Raw genomic sequence first — 13,175 nt, 5'->3', positions numbered from 1 at the left:
GATATATTTTACTTTATTTTCCAATAGATCGGAATGTTGTTATAAAATGCAATTTATTTATATATCGTTGACAAATGGTTAATTTTTATATAAATAATAATACAGGCACTAAGTGAACACCTGTTATTTCTTTGCCGAGCGTGCGTTCCAATAGGCATTGACAGGACCCCTAGCTAAATCAGGCAGTAGGTGTGCTCAAGCTGTTATAACTGAGCATTAATCTGTTTCAACTTTACTTAATAATGCTTGTTTTGTTGATCAGTCAACAATATTAAGGTTGTTTTCGAGGGGTATGTATCATGTTGTTGTCTTTCCATTGATTGATTGATTGATTGATTGACTTGGAGGTGATGCTAATGTGCCATCTAACGTTAGTTGCGCCGTTAGTTAGCATATATAGCTAACTAGCTGTGAATGAAGTCTCAGCCAAGGAACCAGTTGTCAAAAATAGTATCTAGCTAGCTGGCTGGCCAGCTGTTGAATTTAGCTAGCTCGTCCATTGCCATATTACCACGACTTTTGCTTATCTAACTTGGATATATCCTAATTGTATCTGGTAAAGGCACCAACATAGGCAGCATGCAAGTTAGCAAGCTAATGGTAGCTGGCTAATTATGTCTGACAGCCTGATTTTGAGTTTTAACAGCAGCTGTAAGGAAAGCTGTCATACAATTCTACCTATTTGTGAATGAATAACAATCATCTTTGTTGTCAAGCTATATATTGCTCCCCCGCATGTTAACTAGGTAAGACCAAGCTATGACGTGCCAAATATCCCTGCTTAGGACCTCACGTTGCCCAATAATTGACTAAAGGAAACTAACGTTGCTCCTTATAGTCCAAGGACCTTCCTTACATATTCTGTTTAGAGGTGAATTGGCTCTGGCAGCCAAAACAGACAAATACTCTATTAAAACGTGACTCGATTCTCAATTGCGGTACGGTTGTAGAAACATATAGCCCTCTAGCTTTGGAACACAACATCGGGAGTCTGTGTATTGGTTGGACTCGCTGAGTGGTCCATCTTTTTGGAGGCTGGCGTCGGAGAAAAAAAAACCTTACCACGATAAAGCTAGCATCACCATAACATTTCCAGTCAACAAGGGCATATGTATAATCTCTATTTACCATATGTGAAATGTGTTCCTCGCTATCAAATAAACGTCTGAATCCAACCTTTGTCCGAACAGCATCAAATCAAATGTTATTGGTCGCATACACATATTTCGCAGATATTATTGCTGGTGTAGCGAAATGCTTGTGTTCCTAGCTCTAGCAGTGCAGTAATATCTAACAATGCACACATATCTAAAGTAAACTCATGGAATTAAGAAATATTTAAATATTAGGACAAGCAATGTCGGAGTCCGGAGTGTGTGTATGCATGTGTGTGTGATGGGATGTGTAAACATAGTCATGGACAGTATGTGGATAGACTATTTAGTGTCTGTAGAATACGTAGGACAGAATGGGGTGTGTGTGTATAGATGGCTAGGATGGCATTGACTAGAATACACTATATACATATGAAATTAATAAAACAGTATGCAGACATTATTAAATTCACCAGTGTCTATGTACATAGGCCAGCAGCCTCTAAGGTGTAGGGTTGAGTAACCGGGTGGTAGTCGGCTAGTGACAGTGATTTAAGGGCAGGGTACTGGGTGGAGGCTGGCTAGTGATGGCTGTCTGATGGCCTTGGTCCCAGATTTGATGCACCTGTACTGACATTAGACACCGCATTTCAGTCGATACTTCCTACCACAAAATCTACCACTGTCTACACTACAGGTGGTGCGGTTCTGACAGAAGTTGGATTCAGACGTTTATTTGATATTGAGGGTCACATTTCACTTTACGTCTAACATCCGTTTTCTGTAAATAAGCGCTCTAAAATGGAAATCTGGCCGTGTGGGAACTCTGAAATGGTGTGTAGAAATGTTTTTTTTTTTTTTTGCGAGAACAGTTCTTGCAGATATGTTCTATATGTTTCTAAAAACCAGCTAAGAAGATTTTAGTTTTGAAGCTAATTTCCAGAAATTTTGCCATTGGGCTGAGGGAGAATTTGCCGTTTTCCTGCAATTCTACACATTTTGCCATAGCTTCTTGCCATGTTCTTATGCTGAGTGACTCAAACATGACAAAATCAATGGGGGCTGCCATGACATTTATGGAATTTTAGATTGACTGTCTAGTTTATTATGGTGATTGTTAGTTCTCAGATCTTATGAAAAAATGTATCTCCATGATCTTTTCTACGTACTTTATATCTTGTTTTAGTTATTTAAGTTCACACTGAATGTTTTACCATCCCGAAAATATAATTTCCCCCAAAATATTGGGAAAATTGTCATCCTATTGTTTGGCGTAGCAGCTGATAAATTAATATAGGGGAAACACTGCGCTACAGGTAGTTAGCGTCTATGAATGGGTTAGACCTCACGTATCTTAGCTGAAGATGGGGTTGTTGACTCATTTGGGGCGCAAGGGTAGCTTAGTGGTTAGAGTGTTGGGCCATTAACCGAAAGGTTGCAAGATCGAATCCCTGAGCTGACAAGGTAAAAAGCTGTCGTTCTGCCCCTGAACAAGGCAGTTAACCCACTGTTCCTAGGCTGTCATTGAAAATAAGAATTTGTTCTTAACTGACTTGCCTAGTTAAATAAAGGTAAAATAAATAAAAATGTATTGAGTGCAAAGTAACTACAATAGCAGCAGGAGTAGCATCATCAGTCAAATATATTGCAACAGTTTTCATGGTGAGTTAGGTGTTATGCATTGATTAAAGTGGCAGTCCATGTTCACTGTGACATGGCAGGCCATGACAAGGATCTGTTTTTAGTGCTTTGACAATGTAAGCTTGCTGTCCTCAGACCAATCCATTGTCGAGGGTCCAGGATCCAAGTTGTCTGGTGAAAGGCTGATTCTCACTTTTTGTTCAATTTGAAGGTATACTTTATCCAATTAACCTTTTTTCCCTCTGTGTTCAGATAATCTATAATGGCTAGTACTGAGAATGCAGAGACGTGTTCACCAGAAAACAAAGGAGGCCATCATGGGAGTGCTGACCCAGACACAAAGTGCCCAAAGAAAGTCCAGTATTGTGGCGGTAAGAACTACTGGGCATTTTCCAAAATGGCACCCTATTCTAGTGATCTATGCATGCTCATGACCAATTCCTAAAACATTGATTTGTGGTATCACATGATTGTCAAGGTCTAACACCTCTGTTGGTTTTCCAGTGTGCTCCTTGCCAACAGAGTACTGTGAGTACATGCCTGAGCCATCCAAATGCAGGCAGTGGCTGGAGAAGAACTTCCCAGATGTGTTTGCCAGGATGAGTGTAGGTGAGTTTCATCAGACAGTCTCTCGTTCTTTCTTTCTCTCTCTGTTTCCTATCAGGAAGATGGGCAATAATACTCTGGAGGTGGGCAATAATGAATGATGTCTTATTAAAAACACTTTTTTTCTTATGCCTTACTGGTCCGGTAGGAAATGCTTCCAAGCAGGACACTGGTGGTGTAGAGGTGCCCCTTGTTGGAGAGGAGGATGAAAAGAAGAAGCAGAAGAGAGGTCTGAGTTCTTCTTCATGTTGATTTCTTGAATGCATCCTTCCTCAAATCCTAAACCAGTGTATCCCAGCACAACCTTCAGGGACCCCCCAGCCTTGTGAGAATTTGTCGGCGAGTGGGTAACCCACCTCTACCATTCGTTCTATTATCCAACGTGAAATTACTGGAGAATAAACAGGATGATCTTCGTTCGAGACTATCCGAGCAACGGGACATTAAACTGTAATATCTTATGTTTCACTGAGTCGTGGCTGAACGACAACACGGATAACCCAGCCAATTGTATATTTTCTGTGCATCGGCAGGACAGAACAGCTACATCTGGTAAGACAAGGGGTGGGGTGTGTCTATTTTGTCAACAGCTGGTGCGCAATGTCTATTGCTCGCTTGAGGTAGAATACCTCAATGATGAGCTGTAGACCACTCTATCTACCGAGAGTTTATATTTTTCGTGGCCATCTATTTACCACCACAAACTGATGCTGGCACTAAGACCGCACTCAACGAGCTGTATAAGGCCATAAGCAAACAAGAAAATGCTCATCCAGAAGCAGTGCTTCTAGTGGCCAGGAACTTTAATGCAGGGAAACTTAAATCAGTTTTACCTCATTTCTACCAGCATGTTACATGTGGAACCAGAGGGGGGAAAAACTAGGTACCTTTACTGCAGACACAGAGACGCGTACAAAGCTCTCTCTCCATTTGGCAAATCTGATCATAATTATATTCTCCTGCTTTCAAGCAAAAACTAAAGCAGGAAGTACCAGTGACACTCACAATATGGAAGTGGTCAGATGACGCGGATGCTACGCGACAGAACTGTTTTGCTAACACAGACTGGAATATGTTCCCGGGATTCATCCAGTGGCATTGAGGGGTATACCACCTCAGTCACCGGCTTTATCAATAAGTGCAGTGACGATGTTGTCTACACAGTGACCGTACGTACGTATCCCAACCAGAAGCCATGGATTACAGGCAACATCCGCACCGAGCTAAAGGCTAGAGCTGCCACTTTCAAGGAGTGGGACACTAATCCGGATGCTAATAAGAAATCCCATTATGCCCTCAGGTGAAACATCAAACAGGCAAAGTGTCAATTCAGGACTAAGATTGAATCTTACTACACTGGCTCTGATGCTTGTCAGATGTGGCAGGGTTTGTAAACTATTACGGTCTACAAAGGGAAACCCAGCTATGAGCTTCTCAGCAACGCGAGTTTACCAGATGAGCTAAATGCCTTTTTTATTCTCGTTTTCCGGCAAGTAACACTGAATCATGCATGAAAGTACCAGCTGTTCCAGACGACTTTGTGATTACGCTTTCCATAGCCGATGTGAGCAAGACCTTTTAAACAGGTCAACATTCACAAGGCCGCGGGGTAATCCAGACAGATTACCAGGACATGTACTCAGAGCATGCGCGGACCAACTGGCAAGTGTCTTCACTGACATTTTCAAGCTCTCCCTGATCGAATCTGTAATACCTACATGTTTCAAGCAGACAGCCATAGTCCTTGTGCCCAAGAATGCGAAGGTCACCTAACTGACTACCGCCGTAGTGCTTTGAAATGCTGGTCATGGCTCACATCAACACCATCCCGGAAACCCTACAGCCAATTCGTATACCGCCCTAACAGATCCACAGATGACGCAATCACACTCCACACTGCCCTTTCCCAACTGGACAAAATGAACATCTATGTGATAATGCTTTTCATTGACTACAGCTCAATGTTCAACACCACAGTGCCCACAAAGCTCATCACTAAGAAAGGACCATGGGACTAAAATCCTCCCTCATCCTCCCTCTGCAACTGGATCCTGGACTTCCTGACGTTGCCGCCCCCAGGTGGTAAGGGTAGACAACAACACATGTCATGCTGATCCTCAACACGGGGAGCCATCAGGGGTGCGTGCTTAGTCCCATCCTGTACTCCCAGTTCAAGCACGACTCCAACACCAAGTTTGCTGACTACACAACAGTGGTAGGCCTGATAACCGCCAACGATGATACAGCCTATAGGGAGGAGGTCAGAGACCTGGCAGTGGCGTGCCAGGACAACAACCTCTCCCTCAACATGAGCAAGACAAAGGAGCTGATCATGGACTACAGGAAAAGGAGGGCCGAACACGCCACATTCACATCAACAGGGCTGTAGAGGAGCAGGTTGAGAGCTTCAAATTCTTTGGTGTCCACATCACCAACAAACTCATGGTCCAAACACACCAAGACAATCATGAAGAGGGCACGGCAACACCTTTTCCCCCTCAGGAGCCTGAAAAGATTTGGCATGAGTCCCCAGATCCTCAAAGTTCTACACCTGCACCATTGAAAGCATTGGTTGCGTCACTGCCTGGTATGGCAACTGCTAGGCATCTGACTGTAAGATGCTACAGAGGGTAGTGTGTGCGGTCCAATACATCACTGGGGCCATGCCTCCTGCCATCCAGGACCTATATACTAGGTAGTCAGTGGAAGACCCAGTCACCCAGGTCATAGACTGTTCTCTCTGCTACCGCACGGCATGCTGTACCGGAGCGCCAATCCTAGGTCCAAAAGGCTTTTCCACAGCTTCTACCCCCAGGCCGTAAGACTGCTGAACAATTAATCAAATGGCCACCCGGGCTATTTACATAGTGTTTATTTTTACCCAGTGTTTTTACACTACTGCTACTCGCATTTATTATCTATGCATAGTCACTACCCCTACCTACATATACAAATTACCTCAACTAACCTGTACCCCTGCACATTGAGATACCGGTACCCACTTTTATATAGCCGCGTTATTTTATTGTTACTCTTTGTGTTTTTTACTTCAGTTTATTTACTAAATATTTTCATAACTCCATTTCTTGAACTGCATTGTTGGTTAATATTTCACGTTAAGGTCTACACCTCTTGTATTCTGCACCTGTGACAAATAACATTGTTATATGATTTGCTCTATTCCAGACTAAATCACTGGGGTTCATTGGTTGAATCAGGTCTTAGTGCAGTAGTAGAACAAGCACTTGCAACTGCTAGGGGGTGTCTGAGGACTGGCATTGGAGAACCCTGTTGTAACCCGTCTGTGCTGACTCTGTCTAGGTGGCAGAGGACAGATCAAACAGAAAAAGAAGACTGTCCCTCAGAAAATAACGATAGCTAAAATCCCCCGTGCCAAGAAGAAATATGTCACCCGAGTCTGTGGAATGAACACCTTTGGTAAGACTGACTGTCACATCCTGTTACTGTAAACACCTTGTTAAAGACGTGGACAGACCCGTAACCTTGTTGTTTTTCTTGCTTGTGACTGTGGACTTCCTCCCTGCAGACATTGACCTTAAAGAGGCTCAGAGATTCTTTGCCCAGAAGTTCTCCTGCGGCGCCTCGGTGACGGCGGAGGATGAAATCATCATTCAGGGAGATTTTACAGATGACATCATCGATGTCATTCAGGAAAAGTGGCCTGAGGTAAGACGGCTGTGTTTACTCTCCAACGCCACATATATGGCTGTAAAAAGTTAGTTACAGGAAATAGACGAGTAGTCTGTGTGAACCTGAATGAGATATATATATTACACACACTAACCATCTGTCTTTCCATTGTAGGTGGATGACGACAGCATTGAAGATCTTGGAGAAGTCAAGAAGTGAAGACCCGACGTGCACTTTTACTGAAAATGGATGCAACATGTAACAACAACCTGGCCAAATGTACACATTAACATTAAAAAGGAGTCGTTTTATATCTATTTTATTTACTGTATAGAAACTGTGGACTTGGCCACTCCCTTTTGGCATTTTTCAGTTCTTGATAGCTGCTGCCTGTCTCTCTCAGTCGCCAAAGGTCTGGTCTGATGTGATTCCTTCCCAAACGCTTTTCACTCAGCAAAATTTTAGGGTAATAAATGTCGCTCATTCACTTGCTCATTCTTTAGTCCTTCTTTCAGACCTCTCTCTTCATCATCCCACTCTGTAAGTACATCTCACTGTACTGTCTACAATGTATGTTCATACTGCCATTGTATTATTTAATTTAATGAGACCCATTCAAGGTATTTATATTCTGTGGGAAAGGGACGGGGCCAATGGAACACAGTGACATGCTTGGAAATATGCATTATGGTGATATTATTATAGGAAATTGGGCTGCACATAATCAGGTAGTTAACATTTTCTGAAAGGATTTGAAATCACATCTAACAGGATCTATTTGTCTAACTTTTGGATAACGCTCACTGGCATCTCAGGATGTAAAAGATGGCAGGTGTTTCCCTCAAACCAGCGACTCTCCTAGCACAATGATAAAGAATAGATAAGAGTCCGAGATGACCTCCCTTTAAAACTGCTTCGTTAGGCACATTTTCTTCCAATTTGTGCCTCCTGAACCACACCAGGTGTCGTGACCTTTAAGTTAACTGTATTCTGGAAACCCTTGCGCTCCCTTATGTACCCACGAGTATGATCTTTCCACCAGCATAATAGTTTTATAATGACCCATGTCGGGGTAGGTTCCTTGTTCCTTGTCAATCATTGGCTTATTGGTGAACTCAGCAGTCAGAAAAAATAAATCAAACCTTCATTAATGCAATTGCAGAGAGAAGTTAACAATGGAAGCACAGCATGCATGTTTCACAGTAAGTTCTGCAACCAACCAAAGGGTGCAGCTAATTATATACTTTGATCACTTCCCTGATGGTGTGATCATCTACTTCCGTGTATATGTGCTGCAATAAGCTGAGGTAACCTAGTACAGTACATTTTCTTAATTCATTAGCATTGACCACTTTACACAAGATCAAAATGAGACACTTGTTACTTCTATCTAGTTTCGGTCTGACTCACACCCAGCCTGCAGGTTAAGGGCTTAACAGCAGAGATGAAAATAGATAGCTTGTGCAAGGTATAGTGTCAGAGTACAGACACATAGCAACAGTACAATAGTGAGACAAGCATATGAATCTTAAGGTCCCCTTAATCAATAATGGGGAGGGTCTTTGGGACCCTACACCCCATAATCCCTGGGCTGTTGGTGTCCTCACTCAGAGCCATCTGCCTACAGAGCTCCATAAGAGATAACACACTGCACACCCACACACTCTCTCCACATTGTTGGCACCGGAAGATCGTTTGCATGACTGCAAACAATAAAATCCCCGGTCAAATGTAGGAGATGCCTAGACAACACTATCAATATTGACTATTTTCAGAGAGGAGCAAAGCAGCACACAGACAGTCTCTCCTGTTAAAAGCATATCGTTTGACCCATGGCAAACTTCACTACTACAGAAGATGACTGCTGCGCCTTTGAGTCTCCCATCCTGGACCATGTCCTGCCTCCCATCCTGGTGCTGGAGTTCATGTTTGGGCTGATGGGGAATGTTGTGGCTCTGTGGATGTTTATTTTCCACATGGACACCTGGAAGCCCAACTCTGTCTACCTCACACAGCTGGCCGTTGCCGACTCCATCGTCCTGTTCTGGCTTCCATTCAGAGCCGACTACTACCGACGCGGGGAGCACTGGATCCATGGTGATGCCATGTGCCGGATTATGCTGTTCATGTTGACGGCCAACCGCGGCGCTGGCATCTTCTTCCTCACTGCAGTGGCTGTCGACCGTTACCTCAAGATCGTTCACCCCATGAACAAGATCAACCGGATGGGCCTGAATTATGCTCTGTGGGTGTCTCTGGGCCTGTGGGGGATGATCGTCGCTGCATCCGGGTACCTGCTGACCAACAAACACTTATTCTACCGCAACAACCAGACACAGTGCGAGAGCTTCAACATCTGCATGGGCTTCAGCCCGCTGTCTACGTGGCACAACACCTTATACGTGACCCAGTTCTTCTTGCCCACCGCCATTGTCACCTTCTGCACGGTCTGCATCACCTGGCAGCTGAAGAACAAGACGATCGACACCGGGGGGAAGATCAAACGTGCGCTGCAGTTTGTCATGGCCGTGGCACTCATCTTCATAATTTGCTTCTTCCCCAGTACAGTGTCTCGGATCGCTGTGTGGATCCTCAAGGTCTGGTACAACGAGTGCCATTATTTCAAAGAGGCCAGTTTGGCGTTCTACACCTCTGTGTGTTTCACCTACTTCAACAGCGTGCTGAACCCCATCGTGTACTACTTCTCCAGCTCTGCCTTCAGTGGGAACTTCCAGAAGCTGTTCAACAGACTGCTGGGGAGGAAAGAGGAGGAGGTACCGCCAGCCTCGCCTGAGACTGGGACCCGAGATCAGCAGTGCAAATACAGTGTCAGGGAGGAGTAGTAACTTCCAATCACAGGTCCAGGGTGAGGGTCTATACTCGCAAAGCGTCTCAGACTTATTCATTGTGATGTAAAATACAAAACTGATCCTAGATCAGCACTCCTAGGCGTACTCTGAGACGCTTTTATGAAAAGGTACCCAGGAGAACAAAATATCTGACTGTGTGATTTTTCTTCTTCTACTCTAGTGGAATATGGTGTGTTCTAAAGAATATTAACCAGATGTGAAGGAAGTCAAGGAAGGTGGAGATAGTTGTCTGTTAGATACGAATTTTAACATTTTTATGTTATGTTGATGTTCTATAGCTAAAAGTAGAAATTCATTAATTGGTTCGCTCAATTAAGAATTTGTTTGCAGTATAACAGTGGAATCTTTAATGTAATATTTCATATTTACAATACTTTGTCTTTGAGTTTAGTGTATTTGCTGGTGATTCAAGTAAATTCCTTGTGAACTAGAAAAGTACATTTCCTAAAGAAAATGTGTGTGCTTGCTAGCTTGTCTTAAAGTATTTTTGGTTGTGAAATAAGTTATAGTAGTGATAGTGACTGCAGGAGCAATGATATTGACTGGTTATAGTTGAAAAAGTAGGCAGATTTGATTTGATTATTTGATAGAATAGGATAGCCTGAACATGTGAAGTTGGTTCGGTGTCTCTAGCTTGAACAGTTCAAGAGTTACTACTAGTGTTGGTGGTTATTTTATACTAATGTTAGTTGTTTTAATGTTTGTAGCTGAAATTGTTAAAAAGCAGTAGCTTTTAAATTGTCTACCACTGTGTTCTTATGGTTGGCATTGAATCCATGAAGTGTTATGCTAATTTATGCAAATCAAAATAGTTCATAAAGGGTTATAGGAAATTTGACGTTAGGATAGCCCGCATGTTTTAAAGCTGTTGTAGCTTCATTGGTTTAGGAGCAGGACCGTTTTGAATAGCTACCACTGTATTACTATGTTTCTCATTCAAAACCATGTTAATTTATGCATATTTTTTATTGTTATAGTTCAAAAAGTATAGATAGGTGGAAAGATTGTTTTGATTGATAACATGAGAAAGTTAATTTAGTGTCTCTAGCTTTAACAGAAAGTTAATTTAGTGTCTCTAGCTTTAACAGTTCAAGAGTAAATATTACTGTTGGTGGGTTATGTTATGATAATGAAAAATGATTGAAATAATTATAATGTATAAAGTAAAAAAAATGTTAGTTGTTTCAATGTTTGTAGCTGAAATGGTGAAAGAGCAGTAGCATTTAAAATGTCTACCACTGTGTTGTTGTTTGACTTTGAAAACATTACAGTTTATGCGAATACATGCAAATTAAAATAAATTATATTTGATAAAAGGTTTAGAGAGCAGTTCTTCCACTGTGGGGAGAAATGGTAACGCATATTAAGATGGTTTCTGTGGAGGTTAAATTGCTAAAAGGGTCGTGGTTTTTGACATTTTTGTGCTCTTTGAAACCAGCAACTGACGGTAAAAACAGACTTCTCAACAGAAGTGGAAACATTCATAGCCAATTGGCACTACATCAATAAACAAATAGTTTTGCGGGAGAAAATAGAATGTCTACGTTGCACAGTAATATTGCTCTCTCACATATCTCATGGTTTATTTTAGGGATGAGGAGACTACGATTCCTTAGTATAAGGGAGTCATGAAATCTGAAGACACGTTACATTAGCCTAGACACATTAAAGCAATTATATTCACTGTTTAAAACATTAACTTCATCACTGAACAGGTGTGTGAATCGTCTTTATTTGCTTTTTTCGTTATTTCACTGCTATGCCTGAATTCGACCCAAATCCAACTAGGAAGCCTGCAGTGTTGAGGAGCGGTTGGATGAAACCAATCCCATGTCAAGAATAACTCTCAACCTTGCCAGCCCGCTCTTAATTTTTATTCAGTTTGACTTGCCATAGGTTCTGTGTCTGAACTGTGCATAATAAATGTAGAGTGGTCTTTCCTTCAGCAAGCACACTAATTAATTGTGATTTCCACAAACCAATGATTCAAGTAGATTATTTCCAGAGAGATTATTTTCATTGAAAGATGTCAAATACACTGACTTTCCAAGTGAGACAAATGTGTTTTGTGAGGTTGTCTATGGTTTAGTAAGTACACTGGCAATGTGTTTGCATAAAAGCAAATGTGAATACATGTTGTTCTATAACATGTACAATATGATTTTAATTATCACTGTATATATATATATATATATATATATATATATATATATATATATATATATAAACGTTTGATTATATTTGGTCAGTGTTTAGTTATGCCAATACCGCAGTGGTGGGTGGATGGAGAACTTTCAGACAGACGAGAGAAAGAGAGGATGCGTCGCAGGTGACGTCACAGTCTGGCGCTGGGAAGGGCAGGCTGTTCGAGAAAACTAGCTGGGCAGGGTAGCTCTGTGAAATCAGCGTCTTTTAGTGGCATTAAGCGGCCTTAACAGGTCTAAAAACGTTTCAAAATAAAAGTATTCCGTTTACTTGAACACAATACCTCACTGTATATTTTGGTTGAGCAGCTAGCAAATGAAATTGTATTTGTTACATGCTTTGTAAACAACAGGTGTGGACTAACACTAATGGGCCCTTCCCAACAATGCAGAGAGAAAGAAAATAGAGCAATATTAGAAAAGTAAAACACATAATAATAAAAACACAATGAGTAATGAAGGATAACTTTGCTATACAAAAGGGGTACCAGTACCGAGTGGATGTGCGGGGGTATGAGGTGTGCGGGGGTATGAGGATACAGCTTCGCAGACTCTTGGCATTCTCTCAACCAGCTTCAGGAGGTAGTCACCTGGAATGTATTTCAAATAACAGGTGTTCCTTGTTAAAAATGTATTTGTGGAATTTCTTTCCTTCTTAATGCATTTGAGCCAATCAGTTGTGACAAGGTAGGAGGGGTACACAGAAGATAGCCCTATCTGGTAAAAGACCAAGTCAATATTACGGCAAGAACAGCTCAAATAAGCTAAGAATAATGACAGTCCACCATTACTTTAAGACATGAAGGTCAGTCAATACGGAAAATCTAAAGAACTTTGAACATTTCTTCAAGTGAAGTCGCAAAAACCATCAAGCGCCATGATGAAACTGGCAATTAACTGCACCTCAGATTGCAGCCCAAATAAATGCTTCACAGAGTTCAAGTAACAGACACATCTCAACATCAACTGTTGAGAGGAGACTGCGTGAATCAGGCCTTCATGGTCGAATTGCAAACTTCGAAACCACCTCTAAAGGACACCAATGAGAAGAAGAGACTTGCTTGGCCAAGATATATGAGCAATGGACATTAGACCTGTGGAAATCTGTC

The 13,175-nt window shown here is 41.9% G+C and overlaps 1 protein-coding gene and 1 pseudogene across 2 annotated transcripts; both read left to right on the top strand.

Annotated features, from left to right (window-relative positions):
• The first annotated feature begins 124 nt into the window (after positions 1-124).
• Positions 125-7,487, top strand: LOC110523845 (density-regulated protein). Of its 2 annotated transcripts, none has more exons than XM_021602904.3 (7): positions 125-290; positions 2,988-3,106; positions 3,240-3,344; positions 3,490-3,570; positions 6,663-6,779; positions 6,889-7,028; positions 7,167-7,487. In XM_021602904.3, the coding sequence occupies exons 2-7, from the start codon at positions 2,998-3,000 to the stop codon at positions 7,209-7,211; spliced, it is 597 nt and encodes a 198-aa protein (XP_021458579.1). In that variant the 5' UTR covers positions 125-290; positions 2,988-2,997; the 3' UTR covers positions 7,212-7,487. The 2 variants fall into 2 exon arrangements, with proteins under 2 accessions (XP_021458579.1, XP_090092776.1); XM_090236650.1 differs by having other exon boundaries at positions 141-290; positions 3,240-3,346; positions 3,483-3,570.
• A 1,214-nt stretch (positions 7,488-8,701) lies between these two features.
• Positions 8,702-10,035, top strand: LOC110523844 (hydroxycarboxylic acid receptor 2-like; annotated as a pseudogene).
• The last annotated feature ends 3,140 nt before the right edge of the window (positions 10,036-13,175 follow it).

This window comes from Oncorhynchus mykiss, chromosome 5, assembly GCF_057628025.1.
Source record: "Oncorhynchus mykiss isolate SJ-2025 chromosome 5, ASM5762802v1, whole genome shotgun sequence".
NCBI lineage: Eukaryota > Metazoa > Chordata > Actinopteri > Salmoniformes > Salmonidae > Oncorhynchus > Oncorhynchus mykiss.
This window is presented reverse-complemented; position numbering and strand designations above follow the sequence as displayed.

Excerpts from the sequence above, each read along its gene's own strand:
- LOC110523845 (XM_090236650.1), top strand. The coding sequence starts at position 2,998 with ATGGCTAGTACTGAGAATGCAGAGACGTGTTCACCAGAAAACAAAGGA. Across the intron at positions 3,347-3,482 it reads TTGCCAGGATGAGTGTAGGT|CCGGTAGGAAATGCTTCCAA; the intron begins GAGTTTCATCAG and ends TGCCTTACTGGT. Across the intron at positions 6,780-6,888 it reads CTGTGGAATGAACACCTTTG|ACATTGACCTTAAAGAGGCT; the intron begins GTAAGACTGACT and ends TCCTCCCTGCAG.